At 44.6% G+C, this 25,479-nt stretch overlaps 1 protein-coding gene across 3 annotated transcripts in view; it reads left to right on the top strand.

The window, feature by feature from the left end:
• The window catches only part of PPP1R9A (protein phosphatase 1 regulatory subunit 9A), a 782,694-nt gene that overhangs the window by 688,286 nt on the left and 68,929 nt on the right, over positions 1-25,479 (top strand). For 2 of the 3 annotated variants that reach the window (XM_086941937.1, XM_086941938.1), the window contains 5 exons: positions 1,304-1,391; positions 1,480-1,551; positions 7,665-7,863; positions 12,023-12,142; positions 18,800-18,823. In XM_086941937.1, the coding sequence (XP_086798063.1) occupies positions 1,304-1,391; positions 1,480-1,551; positions 7,665-7,863; positions 12,023-12,142; positions 18,800-18,823 (503 nt within the window). The remainder of the gene's footprint in view (positions 1-1,303; positions 1,392-1,479; positions 1,552-7,664; positions 7,864-12,022; positions 12,143-18,799; positions 18,824-25,479) is intronic. The other variant, XM_086941939.1, reaches the window with a different exon arrangement.

Here is a 25,479-nt window from a genome sequence, read left to right as displayed (position 1 = left end):
TAATCAGTGTCATAAAACATAAATGCAGATGCACAGAGTATAATATTCTATGTATTATTGTTGCTGAGGGAGTGGAATGGCATCATGACGAACATAAGGAGGACTAGTTGGAGCTGAGGGTGATGATTTACTGTCTGACTTGTATAGATGAGTTTAATAAGGATGCATACCCACATGTAGAGTGTTACAAACATATTCACTCACAAAAGCACACACACATATTAAATAAGTGCACACATATAAACACGCACCACATGCACACCCCACCTTTTTAAATGATAAATAAGTGCAGGTGCACAGACCCCTGCACCAGATACATAACCACACACAGGCACAACCTCACTCACCTAACAAATGGTGAAAAAGCACATGCACTCACAGACACTTGCCCAAATACACAAAATATTAAATATGGGTATTAGACATATCCTCACCCTCTAAATGATGAATGATAAGGCTGCACACATTCACACAGAAACGTAGACGCACACACACCAAAGGGCCTTATTTATGAAAACTTTTGCTTCACTGCATGAAAACAGCAATGCAACAGTTTTCACTGCACCCTCCTTGTGACATGATGGATGCTTCAGACTTACTGTATGACGCATCATGTCGCAAAGAGTTACAGATACGTCAGTATTTCAGCGGTATCTGTAGGCGCAGTAATGACTCATTGCTGCCATTGCTGGAGTGTGTCACAAAAGTGACGCAACACCAGCAATGTAGCCTTTCACATGGGGCAAGTCCCATGTGAAAGTACCTGCTTCAGACTTACACCTTCCGTGAGGCATGTGTAAGATTTTGACGCAGTGATGCCTAAAAGTGGCGCAGAGAAATCTGATAGATTTCACTGCGTTACTTTTATGAGGCTTCTTAATTAGGAACGCCCACGCTGCATACATTATACCTGACGCAGGTATAATGTAGAGCAGGGCTTTACAAAGTGACGCACCTGCATAGATGCGTCAGTTTGAGAATAGGTCGCAACATGGCGCATTTTTTACGCCACCGGTGCATCACAAAATGTGACGCAACTGCAGCATAAAAGTGTGCAAGGCCTCAGAAATAAGGCCCCAAATTTTTAAGAAGTGTGGGCACAGATGCACACACAGACACAAAAGCACGCATGATTACACAGTCTAGAGGATAATGTGAGCACATGGGTGCACGCCCATGCTCACACCTTCCAAATATCATTAAAGTGTGCGTAGATGCGTCATAGTTGCTTACCGACGTTCTGTGAATTATAAATAGTGCCAAAGGTTCTAACTGGTGTTTCTCATTTGCACATTTCCCATAGACTGTGGCCGAGGTTCTCCCTCATCAGCGGTGCCCAGTTCTGCCCCAGGGCATGATGGGGCCTGTAAACGAAAGGCTGTCGACCCAAGGTAAGAGTCTATAATGCTTCACTCCAGCAAAAAGCTTTCACGAATAACCAGTGACCTGCCTGACTTGCTCTTTTCTGAATTGTTTTAGAAAACACTTACATAGGAACTCTCGAAAGGGAATCCAGGAGAAAGAGGCCAATAGGTTGTCATCGAGTAGCAGGTATGGGCAAAGAAAAGAGCAAGTGCTCCAAACCTGTGGACTTGTCAGACAGTGCTTGGTGTTCTTGTTGTGTGCTCACTCCATCCGAGTTAGGTATAAATTGACACAGTGTTTATCCCCTTCCTACTTTTCTTTTTTTAAGAAAGAGTGCAGAAGTGGAAACAGTGTTAAAGGTGTAATATGCAAAGACCACACTTTTTTCTTACAATATTCCAGCGGAAATAAGGGTTGCATATTTAATTCTTGGAGGGGAAAAACTTTTCTAAAATTGTCATCTGATATATCATAGGCAGTGCCTTTTCCTTTTTTAATATTCTGTCAACGAGGTAAGATCCAGATCTATGTGTCCACTGAGCTACCTAGGGCTATTGCAACATTTAGCCTTTTACCACAAAAGATATGCTGTACCAGATACATTATGATAAATATATGGTACATCCACCTCTATCCACTGCCTTCTGAAACTCTCCCTGCATGGATTTGGCTAATTCAACAATCTACACCTTTGATCCCGTGGGTGCTGCGTTCATTGGTCAACCCACTTCAGCACTGAGTAGAAGAACGAGAGATCACTCTTTTCAAGGTCATATTGTATTACTCACGAGCTGGGTCAGAAATGCACTCTGGTGGAGTTACCATCATCTCCTTTTTCTTTTCTTCATTTTTTTGCAAGCGTCTCATTCTTGGATAATAGCTTCAGGGCTGACAGACATTTTAATCAGGCATTCCTGCACAATATGTGACTGATACATGCTGTAGGGAGCTGCTGCCATCCTTCTTTTAGTTCTTTGCCGATTTTTACTTTTCATAGTTAGAAGGGAAAAGGATAGATGAAAAAACATAAACGTGTACAGATACAATATAACTTTTGACCAATAGGGATGTGTTGTAGTTGGAGTGCATGGTCTAAAACCATTCAGGTAGGAAGTAAGAGCTGTATTCCTTGTTAGGGCAGGATTCTCCAGAACACTGACATCAGCATTCTATGCATCATCACATTTTCACAGCATTCACACTCAACACACAACTACTCGGTCTTTGCTTACACTGAAACATCATGTTACAACATCATCCCCTTTCCTTACACAAAGGGCAAAACATGCATGCCATACCACTACAGGATGCAGTCCTTCTTTCAGAACCCGTTGCTGGGGCTGTGGGTGGCTATGCAAGCTGAGGGTGTATAGAGTAGACACAGAAGAATTTCTGTTTTTGTGTGGGCCTCAATCATTTTTAAAAATAGCTGTAGTGTTCACAATGTAGTGATTTGCTATTCGTTTCTAAATAAAGATACTTGAAAGATCAAGTGCATAAGCTGCTATATTATGTAATTTGAGTAACAAAATTTTAGTGGTTCACCCAAGTTCGATTTTTGCCACATTCATTTGCTTTGCAGCCACATCACCAGTATATTTTCTGGCTACATCTCCGGTGGATTGGAAAACAAGTTCTGACCCTGATAAAGGCGGGTGGAGTATCTCAACTTCACTGGGGAGTGGCTAGGGGAAGGAACCGAGGCCCTCCATGTAAGGGATTTTAAGAGTCATCTTGCTATAGACCTTCGTGGAAGGTTTGCAATTAACCAAGAAAAGAAATTCTGAAAAAGGGGGTATTGTACTGCAAGAAAGTAGTCAGAATTGCATGAAAAGGATTCTGCAATCACTGGCTAGTGCAGAGGCTAAGACTGGCATCTCTTTAGCCTTTCCTCGGAATATTCTTGGACTTGGAAGAAAACACCTAGGAGAAAGACGACTGTCTGAAAGCAGGAGTAAAAAAGGCCCAAGGACATCTGACTGCCCCCATCACTCAAGGAATGGAACTGCTCTCCAGTGGTAAAGTGGTTACACTCCTTTTATATTCTAAATTGACTCAAAACCCATTACAACTCCTGACTCCCCGAAGGACCAACTGGCTAATTACCTCATTTATGGAAGAACTAGCTGCATGTGCTTGTTAGAAAGAGAAGCTTATATTACAGGAGATTTAATCTATGGATTGAAGAGCCTTTTTGCTTCACACAAACCTTGGTCTGTGACTTTGTCGGACCCTTATTTCTTTCTTGCATCCTTGGTCAGATCAAATAGACAACCATTTCTCCTTGCAATCATTGTTAAAAATAAAACCTCTAAATCTCATTTGTCATTCTTGATTGGGAGTGGGACTGGTTTAATTCAGGTTAGCTGAATGTGAGTTACAATCAACTTTCCTCTACTCTTTCACTTGTCCACACACCAAACAAAGTTGCTTGGCAAGATACATTTTGTTTGTACAATAGTCTTAGAAAATCATCCCCGGCTCCAAAAATGCTGATTGGCATCTTCCAAAACCATAAAAAAAACTTGGTTTTCGGCTGTGTTTAGAGGTATTAAACTGGAAGTCCACATAGTTTAAATGCAGTGGTGCAAAGTTTGCAAGAGAGTTGAGAGAAATATATAAAGCTGCCAGTGCATCTTTTAAACAAAGAAATGATATTTTCTGCATGAGCTCATATTCTTTGGATTTTTTATTAGCTCCTTCCTCTCACAATTGTTTTTCTGGACAGAGAAGCATTGAAAGAGAAGGAGTTTCACAGCAGCATAGATCAATGCTGTCCACATCTTGCTCTGTCTCGGGCCCATCCTTGCAACTGTGGAGTGAAAGTTGCAGTCGACAGATCAGCCTCCTGGAGTCTTTGTGGAACCATATTGGAGGACAACTGAATATAATGATCCAGAAAGCAGGGGCAATGATTAGGTCTTATTGAAACTTGCGTTTTGGTTTTTGTGGATACCGGTACGTCTGTCTGCCTCTGTGTGTACGTGTCGATGTTTCTGTGCGTGATGTGGGCACTGTGCACCCCAGGCATGATGTCCATGTCAAAATGAACATATTGCTCTCTACCCCATATAATTCTGTCTATTAGCTGCTCAATGCTGGTATACCTTGGCACTATGTGTAAAGGCATGGCATAGTGATGCCCAGGCAATTATCATAATGTAATTCCTGGTGTATTGTAGTTAGCCATGGCTTGGTAGTTCCACACCTGGTTCAGTGCTTTCTTTGACCTAATTTGTAATTTTTGGAATTTTGTGGCAGCCTTATTATGATGATGCACAGCCCAGGTGTAATGCTAGCTCTTAAAAAAGATGCTAATTCATAGCATGGTGGGGGATTACATGGCGTGAGATGGTGATACATTAACATGCAATTCCTAATGAACACTCTAGGTGGATGTAAGGTAAGTGTGTAGTGGTTAACACACTCGGAGAAGAAGGGGTTTACCTCATTACGGACAGAAGACCCTCAGAAGACCCTCACACACCTCCCAACAGTGGGATGTCTTGCTTCATCCTCGGGTTTGCTCCTAATCGGGTCAGCGCTGCAATACCCGATCGACACCCTTAACGTGCCTTTTGGCGGAAATCTTTATTTCCTTTGCCGTTGGGTGCCGTGCGTGTGAGGGCGCTAGTGAGTGTAGATGTGGTGGGTGTAAAAGTGAGATTAAAACAGAAGGAAATGATTCATTCAACAATTACTTTAATGATTGTGGCCACCTGGTTAAAAGACGTGAAAGTCGTGCACCCCTGTTATAAGGTCACAGGGATGTACGCATTTGGGGTCAACATGTTTCTGGACAAACTTTCAATTAGAAGGCAATTCCTCAGGACCAAATAAAGATCTATCCACACTTTTTGGTGGTGGTACAATATTGAATAATAAAGTGACCAGCTGGACCGGCGGAGCTGGGGTAGGATGTCCAACACACTGTACTACACAGTGTTTGAGCTCGCCGGCCACTGATGTCATAACCCTCTGACCCAGACTGGGTTGACGTCATAGATCTGCATGTACCACTTTTTAGGGTGCTGTATGGGTGGTCAATTTAATTTTTATAAAGATCTCCACCAAAAGGCCCCGCTAAGGGTCCCGATCGGTTATTGCAGCACCGGCCCAATTGGGAGCAGACCCGATGATGAAGCAAGACATCCCACTGTTGGGGGTTGTGTGAGGGTCTTCTCTCTGAAAGGAGGTAATCCCCTCCTGCTCCGAGTGTGTTACCCACTACACACTAACCTTACGTCCACCTAGAGTGTTAATTTAGAACTGCATACCGTTCTGCTTTATATCTATCCTGGGCATGTATGCTGGACCTGTTTAAATATAGCCCATAGTCCTCCATTTTGTTAATAAGATACATTAACATGCACATATACATGGTAACTTTACATATATGGAAATGGCACACATGGCAGTGGGACACTTGATGAACATGGCAAAATGATGTTTGAATGGCAAACATACATTTCAGGACAAAATAGTGTTTTTCATGGAAATTACCATCTTTTGCTGTGGGAAATTTCGTTTAGTTTTACAACATGAAAAGTTCTATGCAAAGCAGATGTCAGGGGACAATATAATTTGATTTCTAAATATTTCAATTTAAATCTGACAGTTGATTGATAATTGTGACTGCTTTAATATGTGTAAATTGCATAGCATATCTGCTGCCCCAGCCTGTAAATCTCCTTCACCTGAGCAGTAGCACTAATGCACGAGTCTGTGACTATGCTATCTTTAGCTGGATATGGGGAAATTGTGTTTTTCCTCCCTGCCAGTTCTCAAGAGATTCTCAGTTACAACTTGTGCCCGAGAAGCTACTTGGAAGAGGCAGCAAGAAAGGAAGACTGAAAGGAATCAAGCAGCAGAAGTGAAGAAAAATGCTATGAACAATGATAAACTAGAAGGAACTAGCATTTTATGAGCTGCTTTTACCCCCCCCCCGTGGCCACTGGCCTGGTATATGTTCCTTATAGGTCACTCTCTCTGTATTGCATTTCTATTTCTAAATAGGTGAACCGTGTGTACTTTTTCTTTTAATGAAAAGGTTTTCTAAAAAGAAAAAAGAAACAGTGTAGTCCATACTTTGTGTCCAAAATGGCATCACTTTTTAGTGAGTTATCTGCTTTTTCATCAAGAGATGCGGGATCCTAATTATGTAGAAACATGCTAAATGTAATTTAGAAAATAGTGAGAAGAGGGCTCAGGTATGGAAGGGAACCATGAAAATGCACGATTCTTGATGAACTGTTTTAAATTCTGATTTGCCTTCAATTTATTTGAGCATTTTGCGATTTCTAGTGTCACTAAACATCCTGAGACAATCCATTGAGGAAACAGCCTTTGCAACAAAGTTTTTACCTTGTTAACCTTTATCTCGTATTTTTTAGCATGCATATTTATACCGCGCATATGCATTTAAAGTCATGCCAATACCACGCATTTAATGTAAGTTGGGGTCGGGCGGGGGGGGGGGTCTCCCCCCACAATTATATATATATATATTTTTTATTTCTGTAAATTTTTATTGAAGCAAATTATGTTTACATGGAACATATACATGGGAAACAGTAAGGTAAAAGTCATAGAGGAAGAAGAAAACGCCCCGGGGAGGGGAAGGAGGGGGCACTTAATATTTTCAGACTTGCTGTTGAGTCCTGTGATTCGTATACTCTTGTGGGTTGTTTCTTGGTTGGTTGCCCCTCCGTCGCCCCAACCCTCCATGCGGTTGCGGTCGGGTTTATCCTCTTTCTTATGTTTTGTCCTGTGGCTTGTGCGATTGACCTTCACTCGGCCTTTGTTATTCGCCCCCTCCGTGGCTGGAAAGGAGAATATCATTTTAAATATAAAAAACAATGCGTAGAATTGGCACAGGGGCGGCTCTAAGCTCATGGCGGCCCTGGGCAGGGAGAGTAAGTAGGGGGCCCTGGAAGAGGGGGTCGGGCGGGGTGGAGCCCAGAGGCCAGTGAAGAGGGGGGGCAGGGTGTTTGGAAGTGGAACAGACCAGAAGCCACCAAATCCCTGCCAAGGTCCGCCACGTAAATATGTATCCATCCTCAGAGGATTATTATATTAAGGATATATATTGGCATGGTGACCCCTGGGGTTTGGCGGCCCTGTGCAGGTGCACAGCTTGCACATGCCTAAGGCCGCCCTTGATTTGCACGCGTTTGAAATACATTTTTGCGGTAAATAAATGCACGCTAAAATATGTGTGTCAAAGGCATGCAATGTGATTGCATGCGTTGTACCATTGTACAACCACCCTCTAACGACTCTTGTTTTCCTCTGAAAAGGACCTCGAGGGACACCCTGGATAGTGCGGCGAGTAACCCTCCTGCCAAGGAGCCCGCAGCATCCCACGCTTCCTGCCTACCCTTCGCCTTCCTCGGAGAGAGTGGCAAGGGGTCCGACTCGTCCAGCAACCTGCCTTCATCTGCCAGCTCCACTGACCACTCCTCGGACAACCTCAACTCCAACAAAAGGAGGCCCAAGGTAGAAACAGACAAAGGGTTTACCACGCACGATGTCAAGGCTGTTTAATTATATTCCCGTCTGATTGCAACATTGCTTGACATATAAACTGCTCCTGATTAAGTTTTTTTCTTTAATACATATTCTTATCTTTTTCTCTCACTCTTCTGCTTTTCTAATCAATACAGACATAATCAGCATGTAGCACATAGAGCGTGTTTGACTCAGTAAAGCAGAAGGAGAGGCATGGCTGGCTTATTGGTCTTTTATTTTAGTGATCATTTTACATATCAATTCCTCCCTCTGAAAACACAATTCAGATATGTCCTGACACAACAAAGTAAGAGACGTTATTGCACAAGCAGTGATCATCAAATTCACAAATTGGACCCTGTTTGCATAATATTTGCAAACCTATGACTGTTACCAATTGTACGCACCTTGGTGCACGTTTCAAGACATCTTCCTGCAGTCTAACACCTGCATGTGCGCTCCGCTAGTACGCATGCAGCTTGTTGTCGGCACGCGCTTCTTCACCATAGCTTTTGAGTAGTGGAGTAACTAAGGGTCTATAACCTTCATGTGTGTTCTAACTCATTTTCATCTGTGTGCTGTTTTTTCCTCATAGCGCACCCTTTTCTGGTCATCACTATTTCACTTTCCATATCGTTTGGTACAGTATTTACTTACTCTGATCTGTTTATGTTTTTAGTGTATTCAGTTGTCCATTTTGCTGTGCTAGTTTGGGTTACTATAAATGTTCAGACAGTTATAAATGACACAAATACAAATTTTATTCAGGCATGAGATGAAGTGATCCAATTGAAAGATATATACTTGTTTTTTTCTACTATTTACTAGTCTACAAATTGTATATGATATATATATATAAATGAAGTGGGAATTGTTTTGAAGTGTAGGCAGCAAAAATGAGTGTTCTCTTGTGCCATCATATTTTTATTGCAAGACCTCTCCTTTGTTGTCTATGACCTCCTCGCATCTTTATTTCAGTAGAACTAGTGGCAATGCATCAGCGGATATGAATAGAAAGAGGAATGGATGGGTGAGCGGTAGATTAGAGTCTCTGAGTTACTGGCCTCCAAGCAGGCCGATAGGCGTAACAGGCAAAGAGTTAGAAATTTAGACAAACCATATTTTAGGCGTTAGGCTAGAAAGGCAGACTGATTCCTAGACTTACTTGTGATCAAAGAAAGATACATACTGATAGACAGGTGCACAAGTAGGCAAGCAAATGGATAGGGAAATCTAATTATAGATTGGTAGAAACACAAACAGATAAGTAGGAAGACAGAAAACGTAAACAAACACTTAGGGCCTGATTACGATGTTGGTTGGAGAGGCTCCACACGGCATTTGGATTTTCCCAAACAGTGTCGGAACCCATCATTATTGGTCAGTCGAAAACATTTCTGAGCGACCAATTATGATAGAAAGGTAACCATTCAGTCATTCCCAATCATTTCTGAGAGGCATTTGGAAACTCCGAGTCGGTCAAAGCTGAATCGAACAGCTCTATGGACCGCGTTTCCGACCAATGTTTTACGATGTCGGATTTGGACAGCCGTTCCGACTTGGACCATCCGAGACGAAAAGGTTGTCGAAAAAACTGACTTTGAGGGCATATAGCAGACCCCTCTTCATCCTCATGCCTCCAGTTGGGGCCCATGGGGATAACCAAGGGACCCCCTGTAGAACCATGCACAGTGTGACAGGCACCATGGAGTGCCCACCACAGGGTGCAAAGTTTTCCAAAACAACCCCTTTTTTCAATGTATTTACTTTTTTATTTTAAAGGTTTTGTATAGCGCGAACAAGACCCTTGCGGGTATCAGAGCGCTTTACAGGGCAGATGTAAGAAACAGAAACAAGCATAGAAAAACACAGGTGTGTATAATACAAACCAGCATTTAGTAAAGAACTAGCAATCATATTACAAGTTATATACATAGTTCATGTAAATTTGGCCATGAGAAGAGATTTCACTTCTTTTTTGAAAGATGCAGTAGAAGGATTTTGTCTAGTTTCTGGGGGCAGAGCATTCCACATCCTGGGAGCCATCCCGAGAAGGTCCGGTTGTATGTTTTCTTCTTGGCAAATCGTTGTGGTTTCAGTAGAAGATTACTGGAGCTCCTGCAGGATCTGTTACTACAAGGAGTGTTGTGATGAATAGCATTGTGCCTCATGCATGTGATTTTTAGTTGAATTCTGGCCTCGAAAGGTAGCCAGTTGCGGGCTCTAGGGTCAGGTGAGATGTGGCCGTTTCTTTTGGAGCCTGCGATGAGTCTAGCAGCTGCGTTGATTGAAGCTCTTAGAGGGGCCAGCGTTGATGAGGGAAGACCGCAAAGAGAGGCACTCCCATATTCCACTCTTGGGATTACTAGTGCTTGAACTGCAAGTTTGAAGTCATTTGCAGGATAGAAGGGTTTCAGCCTTCTTAAGGTGTTTATCTGAAAATCTGCTCCTTTTGTAGAGGCACGGATGTGTTTCTGCATGTTTAGATTTCTGTCCGGAGTTACTCCCAGTGATTTTGCTGAGTCGGTAATAAGAGGTTGGCAATTGAGTGGTGTTAGGTGATTCAGCCAATCACGAATGATGGTCGATTCCTTGGGAGGAGCGATTAGGAGGAATTCAGTTTTGAATGTGTTTAGTTTCAAATGTTTTTCAGCCGGCCAGATCTGCGTTTTCTGAAGCGTTGAGTTGAGAGATTTGATGTCCTTTAGTGAATGGATCTTTATATAGAGTTGTGTGTCATCTGCGTACATGTGATAATGGACATTAGAGGAGCTTCGAAGTTCAGTGAGCAGTTCCATGAAAAAGTTGAAAAGTGTAGGGGAGAGGGATGATCCCTGTGGAACCCCTAAAGTGACTGGGGCGGGCTCGGATAAGGATTGATTAACCTTGAATCTGTGTGATCTATTTTAAAGGAAAGAGATGAACTAGTTTAGAACAGATCCAGACATACAAATTTTGTGTTTCAGGAGATCTAGTAAGTTGTTGTGTTTGACATTGTCAAAGGCCGAAGATAGGTTGAGCAAGATTAGCAAACAGGCTTTGTTTTGGTCCAGGATTTTCAGTGCATCGTCTATTATGGGGGTCATGGCTGATTCAGTACTGTGACCTGCACGGAAGCCGGATTGGTATTGGTTGAGCAGGTTGAATTTATCTTTGTGGTTGGCAAGCTGCATGTGAACACATTTTAGTTTGGCCAGAGTAGGGATGTTAGAAATTGGGCGGTAGTTATTTAAGTACAAAAGGTCAACCGTTGGCTTCTTTAAGATGGCGACACCTGCCCAGATGTAAGGATTTCTGGGATGATTCCTTGAAGGAGAGATCTGTTTATAATCTTGGTCCATAGAGGCAGTTCCGCTGGAATGAAGTCTTTTATGTAGTTTGTGGGAAGAGGGTCTGTGAAATTGTTAGAGGGATTTAGGTCTGTGAGCGTTTTTAATATAGTTTCTTCACTGTATGGGTTTAAGGAGGACCAGGATTCAGTTGGGAGGCTGTGTTGTCGGTCAGAACACAGGCACCCATTGAAGTCTATAGGAGACTTTCCAAACGGTGTACAGAAGCATCATAAACGGTCGGTCGGTCGAAACCTCCGACTGCGAGTCGATCAGAACAGATTCCAACAAGGAGTCTGGAGGTTTAGTTTCTGACCTACATCGTAATCAGGCCCGCAGATGAACAGATAGACAGAAGGATAGACAAACATTAAGTCCATTTCTAAGAAGTCCATTAATGTGGTATATTGTGCATTAAATTCAGAAAGCATAGGAAAGAGTTCAGTATATTTGTATGGATTTGTGGGTGCTCATTTGATGGGCTGGTTGCTAAAGAGCAGAAGGACCTTACATTTTGGGGTTCTACTGTTTTGTTTTATTGAACAGTCTCCCAGTTGCTCTCTTTATAACCACCTCTAGATAAATTCCAACAATTTTTTATTAAACGCTTAATCAATGAAAAGCCTTGGTCTGCACCATAGCAGTGACAAAGAAAGCACTGGTACAGCATGTCTGAGCACGACTAGATTTAGATAGGAATGGCGCTTCTTATCTGCCATGAGTTAGTATGCTGGCATTGATCCTACTGATCCAGCCCAAAGTCAACATCATACTTTTTATATTTGTTTGCTGAATGGTACCATTTTTTCTTCTTGTAGGTCCTCACACTGAGTGATGACTTCAGTCCAAGCAGCACAAGCTCAGCTGAGGTCAGTGGGGGAGGAGCTGAACCCAAAGCCTCAGGGCGCTCTAATTCCATTGCACTCTCATCCGATGAGGTAAGACATTCTTAATCATGCAAGATACACTCTTTAACTCCTTCCCTGCTTATGACGAGCTGACCTTGTCATGAACAATGGGAAAATATAATATTCAGCACAGGAGGAAAATATCACTAGCACCCAAGGTGTTAAAGTACTCACTGATAGTTTGAAGTAAACAAAAACAATATAATTCAGCTTAAATAAAGCACAAGAAGCTGAAATAAAAGCCAATACTCTTGAATTTCAACAGAAAATTTATTATTTATTTATTTATTTATTTATAAATTTATAAAGCGCCTGGTGACCCGGAGGCATCCCCGCGCTATAGAATTGCAACATCCAAGAGGAGGGGGGGACCGGAGGACTATTTAGGGAATAGGAAAGTCTTTAGTTTTTTTCGGAAGAGGGCGTGGGAGGGTTCCAGACGCAGGTGGCGAGGCAGTGCGTTCCACCCTGAGGAGGCTTTGACCGAGAAGCGGCGGCCGCCGGTGCGAGCCTTCTTGAATTTAGGGACGATGGCCAGATGCTCATCGTCCGAGCGCAGTGACCTTGAGGCTTTGTAGGGGGCGACAAGGTCTTTCAGGGCGGCCGGGCCGGCACCATTAATGAGTTTATGACTGGTGCACATTGCTTTAAACTCAATTCGCTGGCGGACAGGGAGCCAGTGAAGGGCCTTGAGGGCCGGTTTGGCAGAGGCTCTAGGGGGGAGGTCCATTATGAGCCTTGCCGCGGCGTTTTGTGCCCGTTGGAGTTTGGCTAAGGTGTACTCCGGTGCACCAAGGTAGACGGCGTTGCTGTAATCAAGTCTGGCCAGGATGAGCCCTTGAACCAGCAGCTTCCTGGAGAGCGGGGGGAGAAGGGGGAGGATCTTGCGGGTAGACCGCAAGAGGCCAAAGCATGTTCCAGTGGTCTTGGTCGCCTGGGTCTTCATGGTGAGGCTTGGTTCCAGCCAGACGCCTAGCGTTTTGACTTGGGTCTTAGGAGTGGGAATCTCACCAAAGGTGTCTGGCCACACCGCGGCGGGGATTGAGGACCATTTGTTACCCAGGAGCATAATTTCGGTTTTGGCACCGTTCAATTTTAGGGAAGATTCGCACATCCAGGAGTAGATGTCCTGGAGACAGTTCCGCAGGCTGTCTGGATGTTTGTCCAGCTGGGAGAGGGAGACGACAAGTTGGGTGTCATCAGCGTAGTTGACAACCTTGATCCCATAGGGGGTCACAACATCTTCCAGGGGGGCCATGTAAACATTAAACAGGGTGGGACTAAGCGAGGACCCCTGCGGGACTCCGCATGTGAGTGGACGGGGGTCTGAGCGAGAGTTGCCGTCCCACACCTGAAAAGAACGGCCTGATAGGAAGGAGTTAATCCAGGCGTGTGCTGAGCCCACGATTCCTGCTCTGGCCAGGCGATGTAGAAGGACACGGTGATCCACCGTATCAAAGGCGGCACTGAGGTCCAGGAGGATCACCGCCACTGATCCTCCTGAATCAAGAATGCACCTCGATTCCTCAATGACGGCGAGGAGGGCTGTATCCGTGCCCTGACCGGGCCGAAAGCCGGTTTGAGAGGGGCGCAGGATTTTATTGGTCTCAAGGAATTGAGAGAGTTGGGAATTAACTAGTTTCTCTGCCATCTTGCTGATGCAGGGAAGGAGTGATATAGGTCTATAGTTAGACATGTCGTCAGGGTTCAGGTGGGGTTTTTTTAACAGGGCTTTGACAACCGCGTTTTTCCAGCTGGGCGGCACTGTGCCTTGTCGCAAGGAGATGTTAATAAGATCCCTAATGGTGGAGACTAAGCTGGGAGCGGCAGTTTTTAATATTCTAGCCGGGGCCGGGTCGAGAGGAGAGCCGCTTTTCATTTTGGCTAACGTGGAGGTAACCTCAATGAGAGAGGTTGCTCTAAAGGAGGACAGCCGCGGGCTGTTCGTGCAGACCTCAGTATCAGTGGGGTTGAGGGGGGTAGTCGTGGGAAGAGAGTCCAGTATTCGCGAAATTTTAGACTCGAAGAAGGAGGCAAGGTCATTACTTCTGTCTGGAGGGGCATGGGAGGCGGTGGGGGCCAACGGAATGTTGAGGAGTTCTTTGACAATCAAGTATGCTTCTTTTGAGGAATTGCTGGCGTTTTGAATTCTGTTGTCATAGAATCCTGACTTGGCAAGTTTGAGAGCTGATTTATAGCGTCTTACTGCACTATTGTAAAGGTCTTTGTTACTATGTCGCCAGTCCTTTCTCCATTGCCTCTCGGCCCTTTTACACTCTTTGCGTAGGACCCTGAGGTCATCATTATACCAGGGGGCTTGGCCCTTAATCCTATTTTTGATCTCCCGATTTTTTATGGGGATGAGTTTGTCAAGGGTGGACGATATCCAGTCTCTGACTTGGGAGTCGGCGGAGGCGGGGTCTTCAGAAAGACAAGGGGTTGACGCGTCCAGGGCTGTGGACCAGTCCTCCACAGAGAGTCTGGCCCACGCTCTATCTCTAGTGAAGGTGGGGGATTTTTGAGGCCTTTTAAAGGCTCCAGGGAGATGGGTCGTGACCAGAAAGTGGTCCGTCCACGGGAGGGGTTGGGACTTGATGTAAAGAAGGGAGGGGATGTTGGAGAACACCGGGTCGAGGAGGTGCCCTTTCGTGTGTGTGGGATCAGAGTTAGCGAGAAACAGACCCAAGGCCGCTAAGTCGTCAATAAGGTCGGTTGCCCCAGTGTCAAGGGGATCCTCGAGATGGATGTTTAGGTCACCAGTTATGATGAAGTTGGGTGTCAGGTGTGCTGCGGAGGTGACGGTTTCCAGCAGGGCGGCTATGAAGGGGCCCGAGTAGCCGGGCGGCCGATACACCAGGAGGCCTGACAGGGAGTTGGTCGAAGACAACTGAATCGTAAAGAGACAGCTCTCTGAGTCATGGATCGCGCCGTCTTTGGTTCGACAGGTAAAGTGGTCCCTGTAGATAATGGCCAGTCCACCTCCTCTACCTAGGGGGCGAGGTTGGGACATGATGAGGAAACCCGGGGGAAGGGCCATGACAATGTCGGCGTTAGAGTGCTCCGTAATCCAGGTTTCCGTGAGTAATAGTACGTCCAAATTAAGGTCGACAATCAGATGGTTGATATGCAGGGCGTGTTTAGGGAGTGATCTGCAGTTAAGAGTCGAAATTTTAAGGACAGGGGGAGGGACCTGTGGTTTTGGGAGGGAGAGATTGCCTGGTTTACATTTGTCACAGCGAGGAAAGGGGACAGTAGGGTCAAGTAGTGCCAGGCAGGCGCTGTTTTTAGTGGGTCTAAGACTGAGGAGCTCTCTACGAGAGTAGCTTACCTTGGAGGCGGCTGGGACAGGCATAGAGTCTGGCCCGAGGCCCGATCGTGCGCGGACGGGCGCAGACGGGCTTGCCTTAGGCGCGCCTTCGGCGCGCAAACGGCGCTCCCGCTGCGCTCGTCCGCTGCGCTGGGGGGGTCGACACATTTGAACTAGATGTAATGGGCGTAGCCTCGCAGGGGGCGTGGCTCCGCCTTTGGCGCGCTCTCGTGATGTGGTTCCCAGAGGGCGGGGGGCTGGATTAGCGCGAAACAGCAGCGCTTCCCCAGGTGAGCAAGAGCGTCTTAGTGCTTTTTAAAAATAGGCGAGTGATACAAGTTATTAGTGACAGTTATTTTTAAAATCAGGCAGTGACAATAGCCTCCGGCTTCCGCCTCAGAGGGTTCCAAGTAAATGGGGTTGATGCGCTAGAAGAGCGTTCTTATGGCGTCGGTCGGTGGGCGTGGCCTCGCAGGGGGCGTGGCTCCGCCTTTGGCGCGCTCTCGTGATGTGGTTCCCAGAGGGCGGGGGGCTGGATTAGCGCGAAACAGCAGCGCTTCCCCAGGTGAGCAAGAGCGTCTTAGTGCTTTTTAAAAATAGGCGAGTGATACAAGTTATTAGTGACAGTTATTTTTAAAATCAGGCAGTGACAATAGCCTCCGGCTTCCGCCTCAGAGGGTTCCAAGTAAATGGGGTTGATGCGCTAGAAGAGCGTTCTTATGGCGTCGGTCGGTGGGCGTGGCCTCGCAGGGGGCGTGGCTCCGCCTTTGGCGCGCTCTCGTGATGTGGTTCCCAGAGGGCGGGGGGCTGGATTAGCGCGAAACAGCAGCGCTTCCCCAGGTGAGCAAGAGCGTCTTAGTGCTTTTTAAAAATAGGCGAGTGATACAAGTTATTAGTGACAGTTATTTTTAAAATCAGGCAGTGACAATAGCCTCCGGCTTCCGCCTCAGAGGGTTCCAAGTAAATGGGGTTGATGCGCTAGAAGAGCGTTCTTATGGCGTCGGTCGGTGGGCGTGGCCTCGCAGGGGGCGTGGCTCCGCCTTTGGCGCGCTCTCGTGATGTGGTTCCCAGAGGGCGGGGGGCTGGATTAGCGCGAAACAGCAGCGCTTCCCCAGGTGAGCAAGAGCGTCTTAGTGCTTTTTAAAAATAGGCGAGTGATACAAGTTATTAGTGACAGTTATTTTTAAAATCAGGCAGTGACAATAGCCTCCGGCTTCCGCCTCAGAGGGTTCCAAGTAAATGGGGTTGATGCGCTAGAAGAGCGTTCTTATGGCGTCGGTCGGTGGGCGTGGCCTCGCAGGGGGCGTGGCTCCGCCTTTGGCGCGCTCTCGTGATGTGGTTCCCAGAGGGCGGGGGGCTGGATTAGCGCGAAACAGCAGCGCTTCCCCAGGTGAGCAAGAGCGTCTTAGTGCTTTTTAAAAATAGGCGAGTGATACAAGTTATTAGTGACAGTTATTTTTAAAATCAGGCAGTGACAATAGCCTCCGGCTTCCGCCTCAGAGGGTTCCAAGTAAATGCTTTGAATATCCATTCATCCCTCAATACTCAATACCTAGACAGTAGAATATTTTTATTTAATTCAGAATTATGCAGAAATCTGAATTCTTGTCAGGCCCAAATAAAAAAAAGTATTACGTTTCAGATAAGAAATCACACCTTTATCAGTGAAATGAATTGTCTACATACAACGACAGCTATCCTTTTCAAATTGTAGAGCACACTCAAAAACAAAAGCTGGTGAAACCAATAGTTTTCAGATCTAAAAGGGCTAGCTATTGGCATAGGAAGTGCTCACACATAAACTACAAGACAAAAGAGTCCTAAGGGTTGGAGTGAGAATTTCAGAATGCCTGCTTTCTCTATAGCACTTGTAAAATGTTTATACTGAAGTGCGTAGAAATCTCAAAATGCTCCAAACATTGGTGTGATGCATAATGGAAGTACTCAAAGTACCTGACCCGGAAAGGGTGTGTCTAGGTTGTAGCTGATAAAACTGTATTGATTGCAGCCATTTTACAGAGACATTACATGAAATTGCTGGATATCAGAATATCACCACAAACTTCCCAGCTTTGCCCTTGAGGTGGTAGGGGGTGGATGCATGGCTGATAGGTAAAGATGGCTGATGCAACATTGTAGAGCTGCTACCGAAGTCCCCATTAATCCGTTAAGCATCCTGCGACCTGAGGTATGGATACCATATTTACAGTAGCTCATTGGGCAAATAACGATCTCCTGAACCAGACTCAGGAATATATGCAGCTGTGGTGGGCTGATGGTGTTGTATGTGCTTTTTGTGTCTGTCTCTTCTTGGGTCTTCCACTAGTACATAGATATCACACACTCAGGATAGGCTTTTGTCAATGCTTAATTCGAGCCTGTGGTTGCCTGAGGGGCACAGCGGTACTCATTTTTGGGTACTGTTACTAATTTTTCTTCGTCTGACATTTCTTGAGAGCAAGTGAGGGAAAAACACACAAGTGAGAAACAAGGAGGAAGAAAAAACAGGGAGTGTTTAGCAGTGGATTAAGGTGGCACGAGGTGGACTCAGGACCACTCTGTCTTGATATTCAGCTCACTTCATTTAATAGCACTAGCCACTGGCTGCTGAGGAGTGTTTTGCACCCTGGCTCTCATTATGATACACATTTTTAATTCCTGCTTTTTCTCCATTAAAAGTATTGCAATTCATGATATTCAAGCCTTTTAAAAAATTACAAATTCTAAAGCAAGATCAGTGCCTAATTTCAGGATAACCACTTCCTATAAAATGAGTTCCATTTGAACGTGGAAATTATCTTATGTGGATGTCCTGAAAATTCACTATTGCAGTTTTTCGCTTGGACAAGTGTCAGACAACCCGGACCTAGACAAAATCCATCTGAGTGTATTGGTAGAGCTACTGTTACTGTTAAACATTTTGTGATTACTATTCATGTCAACCCAGTGCGGTGTGACTGGGGTATATGGAGAATGCTATCTAACCATTGACTATCTATCTGTTTTAGAGTAACAGGCACTGTCCCTTCTATTTTTAAAGACCTGAATGACAATGGCTTCTATTGTCAGATTTTACATTCATTTAATATATTTTCACTCAATAATTCAGGTTTCTGCAAATGAACAAACTCTTCAAATGTTCTAAAAGTGATAAAAGACAGCATGTTGAAAGCAAAAATTTAGTCTTAAGAATAAGCATAACTGACTGTTAAATTCATGTTGGCTTATGATGTCATTTTCTCCAATCAAAAGATAGACATTATCATTTTGAAATATTTTGCTTCATATTCAATATTCCATTCTAACCTGTTGTAATTGTTATACATGTTTATTCATTCTATAATATTTTTTGTCAATTTTCTTATTGCTGCCTGACACAGAGCCTGGATATGATAGATGATGAGGTGAGGCAATTAGAATCAACTACAGTGTGTGCTTGTAACATCATTGTGTCAAAACATTGTACTCTGCTGAATTACGCTCTCTAAGTAACCCACAGCATTCAAGTTAATTTCAATCCGGGGCTCAGTGGATGCCACACCTTGATTCGACTCTACTTCGTGAAAATATGGAAATATGAATTGAGGTGCAAAAAAGTCTTCCATTTATAAAATCTTGATATTGGCTCTTGAAAATTGCCAACTTTAGCATTAAGCTATTCTAGAGGAGAATTCCAGAACACATGAATATACCTTATTCAGTTTGCAGAGGAAGAGAGAGAGGACCTGCCGAGGTGTAGTAGCTGTGGTTGAGGAGAAAAATGTAGGTCGAGAAAGGATGATGAAATTGTTGAATAAAGATCCTGCGATTGGCAAGAGTCTGAGTGGGCATGGTAGAGCACACGAGAAGGGGAGTAAGCTTCTTGGAGATAAAGCTTGGATGACATATCTAGAAGGAGGGCAGAGACATATGGCATAATAGATGGGATGGAACCCTGAGAAGGAATACCTTTGAGAGCACAACAATGAATTGAAGGAAGAATGATAACCAGAGAGAGAAATTGAGCATGGAGATGATTATAAGCACTGTGGATGGACAAAACGAAAGTAACATTAGCAAGACATAGATCTTGAATGCAAGGCAGGATGCAGCAGAATGATAGTTGCTGTGAAGGAGATATAGAATCTACTTGTGTGCTGTGGGGGATGGGAAGAGTGCTGCGTGCTAACAAAGAAAGGAGGTAAAACCAGAGAAGGAGAGAGTAGGTTAATAAATGTTGAGAGAAAAAGAGAAAGTTGGGGAGGGGAGGGTAGACACGACATATGGTGAGAGAGCCTGAAGTACTGGGGACACAACTGTGGATGTGTCAAATAGAGTACTATGGGAGTGTGTTGGATTGGGGAAATGGTGGGAAGATAGAGATGAAAGCAGTAGGTGAGAAAAAGAAGCAAATATAACTGGATATAAATATATAAGCGATATCGATCTTGCAGAGGAATGACTAAGGACCTGATAATGATACTGGTAGTCGGACTGCCAACCGGTTATCAGTGGCAGCCTGACTGCCCACCGTCCTTTGGTACAACTGTCGTATTATGATACTGGCGGTCGGACCCGCAACTTTCGGACAGAAGACTGCCACCTCCACTAGGATCATAGATCCCGATGGTGCAGCAGTATGAGGAGTGACCCAGAATGGCGGCAGTGCGGAAGAAGACACACCTTACGGATTTCAATATCCCTGTCAGGGAGCCTATTCATGGCAGGAACCCCACCGTGAAATGGTTCTTGGAAAGGTTTTGGGGGTCCCCAAACAGGGCTCCAAGCATCTGAGCCCAGGTTAAAATGTGTCCTTGAACTGCCAGGTGTGCACAGCGACGGCCTCTGCTGTGGCCTTTTTCTATGGCTGCTTAATGCCCCCTCCATAGTACCGCCAACTTCTGACCACCAACCTGGCAATTGCAACGAAATACAACCGACGGACTGGCTGCATGCTTGTCCGCTGTCTCCTGACTGCCGCAATAGCGGTTGGCGATTCGACCGCCTGACATCATAATCAGGCCCTAAATTTGTGAATAGTTATCCTTGAAGTTTTGAGATGACGGTGGAGAGAATAAATAGATACTCAGAACAAGATGAAGGGGATGTGTATGGCCTAACAGAAGATGATAGAAGAAGCGATAGAGAGGCTTAGGGAAGGGAGAAGAGGACAAGAGAGGGGAGACGAACCTGAGGAGGATACTTGATTATAGTGAGTGTGGATAGGGTGCGTGGTCAACATCAAAGTGAAATAAAGTGAAGTTTGGAGGTTAGCATCATAAGTAGAGTAAGGTAGTGAGTAGGTGTTATGTATGATCATAAAAGACTGACAATAGAGTCAGCAATGAAGTTTCATTCTCACTATTAACATTTTTGATTGATGTTTAAAGAACGCTTGAGAATAAAAAAAAAATGACAGTTTAGGCACTTATGGGCACATGCATCAAGCAAAGGAATTGCGATTCCTTAATAGCGATTTTTAAGGAATCGCTATTAAGAACTCGCAATTGCTTCTGCATGTATGAATTACAAAATAAATTGCGATTCCTACACTTTCCCTAATAGCTAATCGCAAATTGCGATTGGCTATTAGGGTATGCCTTCCCATTCATTCCAATTTCATGGGTGCTAGGGGGGGGCAAAAGGCCACCCTTGTGCACCCCCAAAAATGGTATTTGTGCACATGTTGCGCACACACATGCTGCTCTACATGGCACTTAGAAAAATGCAATTTCTGCATTTATCTAAGGATTTGCAAATTAACATCAACTTGAAGTTGATGTTAATTTGTCATTCCTTCATGCAAATTCACATTCTAAGAATGCTTCTTGCATTGCATTTAGGGAATTGCAAATTGTGATTCCCTAACTGCGCTCACAAAATAGGTAATCGTAAAAATTGCGATGACCTATTTTGCAAATTCATTTTGGGTTGCAACTGGTAAAGTGCTTGATGCATGTGCCTCTTAGTAACTTGTCATGCTTTCCCTCTAGTAGTCAATTTCGCACTCACTCATACATTCATTCATCTACTCAGTCACCCATTGTTAGATTCCCCCCTTCACCTCCACAACCACCCACCACACACACAGAATCACACATGCCAAATCACCAATCAGTGAAGGGACACATTTAGTTATAAGCCATACCTACTGCTTATTTTCTGCATGGATGCCTATTGCTTGCTTCCTCTACAGTACACACTTTTTGCCTAGATTTACAAACTCAAAGGGCCCTATTGACAAAGAACCTCTGCAGTCATGGGGGAGGTTCCACAGTCATGGCAGAGTCTCCGGACTTGTGGCAGAATCTCTGTAGTGAGAATTCTAATTGCAGAGATTCTGGACAGACCCAGAGCCTCTTTCATGACTGCAGAGGCTTTTGTGAATTGAGCCCTTTGAGTTGGGTTTGTGCTACTTTTCCAATACAAACCCACCGAAAGGATTGTGATGACATTTACAATCCAGAGCAAATTGTGTTTTACGTTGGATTGTAACCCAATTCACTGCCTTGCGTTTCTTTGCTTTAAGTGGACATTTCATGGGTGTTGCATGGGCATTCTAATGCCACCATACATGGGTTTTGACACAGGTGCCCATATACAGAGAATTGGAAATTGGAATGTGGCCCAAAATCATGTGCCTCCTCTAGGCAGGCATAATGGAAAGAAATGTTTTCATTTCTCCTTGTTGTTCCCTCTTTGCTTGTGTGCTATATTGTAAATTGGGGCCTCGATTTTGAGACCTTAGTTTAGAGATATGATCATGTTATACAGTTCCCACTAGAAAAGGTAGGACTGCATGTTTAGGACAACAGGACATCAGAATGCAGTGACTGAGTCCATCTACAACATCAAAAACTGTTGTCCCAATTCCTAGCTAGCTCACAGTGCCTCATCCAATCCCTTAACCTCCCTGGGGTGACAGATAATTCTAGCAACCTCGGACATGGCACTCTGATTCCCAAGGGAATCATGGAAACTGATCATACCCCTTTCGTTGTCTACTCATGCATGCCTTTGGTTAACACAAGAAAGATATGAATAATGTTTTCCATACTTTTAATAAAACAATCATAATCTTGAATAGAATAAATGAGCTGTGATTATTAGGCGGATAAAACGAAGGAAAGTAACAGAGATTATGAACATGATGAAAAGAATAAACAGTCCAACCATGGCAGTCTGAATTTCTCTCTCTCTCTCTCTCCTTTCCCTTGGTTCTCTTTTACCAGGACATGCAGCGCTCTTTGTGGGTTCGTTTCCCTGCGGCAGATCCAAGCCGCTCCATATACACACACAATCTCTCCAGCCGGAGAGATACAAATGGGACACACTCTTGTGTATCTTTCTTTTGCACTTTTGCCGTGAGCAAGGAATCAAGGCATTCCGAAACACGTAGATCTTCCTTTGCCTAACAGCCCGCATTTTGAAGGATTTAAAATAAAACGTGCAAAATAAGATACACGAGAGTTCGTCCTGTTTGTATCTCTTCGGCTGGAGAGATTGTGTGGGGGTGTGTGTGTGTATATATATATATATATATATATATATATATATATATATATATATATATATATATATATATATATATATATATATATATATTTTTTTTTTTTTATTTATTTATTTATTTATTTATTTATTTATTTATTTATTTATTTATATATAGATATCCCTACCTATCACTACCCTTACTCTGAGAGCTTAGCAAGTGAACCCTCAGCCCGAATTATTAGGTTAGCCTGAGACCCCATACCTGGATGACTTGGTCTGGAGTAGGATTGCCAGTGCAGGATCAGGATGGCGGTCTAGCTTTAACAGAATTACATGACGAATACAGCATTCGCTCCAGGACCGTCATGGCTAGAGTGCCCCTCTGACCCGTAAAGGGACAGTGCACTGTTTATATAATACAACAACTGTATTAGAGGTACAGCTCTGATGCAATAACATCCTCATACCCCCACTCCCCAGTTCCCAGAGCGTCCCGGCTGTCTTGTAGAGCATCTGTTGGGGGAGGGCAGAGTAGTCCAGGTTTTTCCCTGAGCTGGTTCTCAGCGGGCATGAGGGCACCAGCACTACTGTCACTGGAGAGACTAGAGAGGCTCATCCTAGTCCCTGGGGTCAGCTGGTGACAGATTCCTTAGTCCATCTTTGCAGGGCATCAGGTAGCTTTTCTTACCAGCTGGACATCCTCGCTGCTCTTGTCACCTCCCGGGTACAGGGTCTTTTCAATTCTCTTTCTCTACTGCAGGGGTTGTTAAGTAGGGGGAGAAAGTATAAGGGGTCACTGAAAAGCTATATCATTCCATCCACCCCTCTATCAACCCTCCTGCACAGCATTCTGGGACAATTCAACATGGCAACTTCCAGTTTTATCTCCTCAGGTCCACCACTAGGTGACATCACTGCCTAACCCCTTCCCACCAATACCTTAAAGGTTAGACCCTACTGTGTTGACTCTAGAGGTTTGTCCCACCCCTTTGTTTTGTGGTCCTGGGCAGTGCCACATCAGGAGCAGTGTGACAAGCTAATTATCAGATGCAGATTCTCCCCACACCACTTTTCTCTCCTAGGAACTGGGTCAATTACTGATAATTTCTCCTTTTGTTAGGGGAGGCCTTTGTTCCACCTTCTTGCAAACAGAGTAATTAACTCCGCTCACTACAGGGTGAAAGGCCTGAAATCTGCTTATGAACTGAGCAAGAGAAGTATGATAATTGTTGAAGTTCCAAACGTTTTGGATGTGGTTATTCCCCACTTTGATACCTTGCTGGACCCTGAAGGCCTAAGTGGAGCGAAACAGAACTTTAGGGCAGATTTCACATATATGTACAAAACAATGAAAGCACTACAAATTTGCCAGTAAGCACTGGAGACCTATCTGTTACTGTCCCCTAATGTGCACACCCCATGTCCTAGCTTATCTTTCCAGAGTTAATTCTGCCACAGGCTACCTGTTGGCAAATACTAGACTGCGCACAACAGTAGTCTCACAGGCATAGCCCACACACATTGGCACACACACAGGCACACATGTTCACAAGTAACCAGAGTAGTGCCTCCTACCTAGCTGTGCAACAGCAGCCTTATCTTAAAAGGTGTACACTGGCAGTATATACACCCACTAGACACTCGGTCCACTAAGCATGACATTTTAGGGAGACTCAGACAGTGAGACTCACTCACAGTAAAACGTCAAAAAAAAGGGTAGTCAATGGTGAAAAATAATGGTGGAATAAACGGGTTGGACTTCACTTGCTCTGCAGGGGAAACCCCAAGCATTTTGCCTTCCGCCTCCTGTTTTTTAATTGTGTTTTTGTTGGCATTAGAACTCTACAAAACCAAAGGGGATGATGGACGGAGTGTTGAACGTGACAAGCACTCACACCCAGTCAAAAGATCTGGGTTTAATCCATCATCAGTCTTTAGCTCACTCAGCCACCCCAGTTCAGGCACGGCCATATGCAAATCAGTCTGACCCTGTGACTCATGGGAACAGTTCAGCCCGAACTGTCAAGCCATGTCTTCCCTGGACCGGAAACAAGCATCCTGGGACCAGTTTCTGGCTAATCAGCCATCATCAGCCAGGCTAGCTTGAATCCAGTGGCAAAGTGAGCAAGGGACACACTTCTGGGTATACCTTGCCAACTTAGGGCAAACAAAGCAAAACAATAGGGGATGATGGACGGAGTGTTGAACCTTGCAAGCACTTACCCCAGTCAATTAATCTGGGTTTAATTCATCATAATTCTTTAGCTCTCTCCACCACCCGAGTCAGACATGGCCATATGCAAATCAGTCTGACCCTGTGCCTCATGGGAACAGTCCAACCCTCTCCATCAACTGCTGTTTTTGCATTTGTCACCCCGAGTGGGACGGGTATGCTCAGACGTGAGTCCTGTGCTCTCCATGCCACTGGAATCAAGCTATCCTGGATGATGAGGGCTGAAAGCCTGAAACCGGTCCTAGGATGCTTGTTTCCAGTCCAGTGAGGACCTGGCTTGGCAGTTCGGGCTGGACAGTTCCCAAGGGACACAGGGTCAAGACTGATTTGCATATGGCTGGGTTAAAACTGGAA

The sequence above is a fragment of the Lissotriton vulgaris genome, chromosome 10, assembly GCF_964263255.1.
Source record: "Lissotriton vulgaris chromosome 10, aLisVul1.2, whole genome shotgun sequence".
Lineage (NCBI taxonomy): Eukaryota > Metazoa > Chordata > Amphibia > Caudata > Salamandridae > Lissotriton > Lissotriton vulgaris.
Note: the sequence above shows the minus strand (reverse complement) of the source record. Positions and strands in the feature narration are given on the sequence as shown.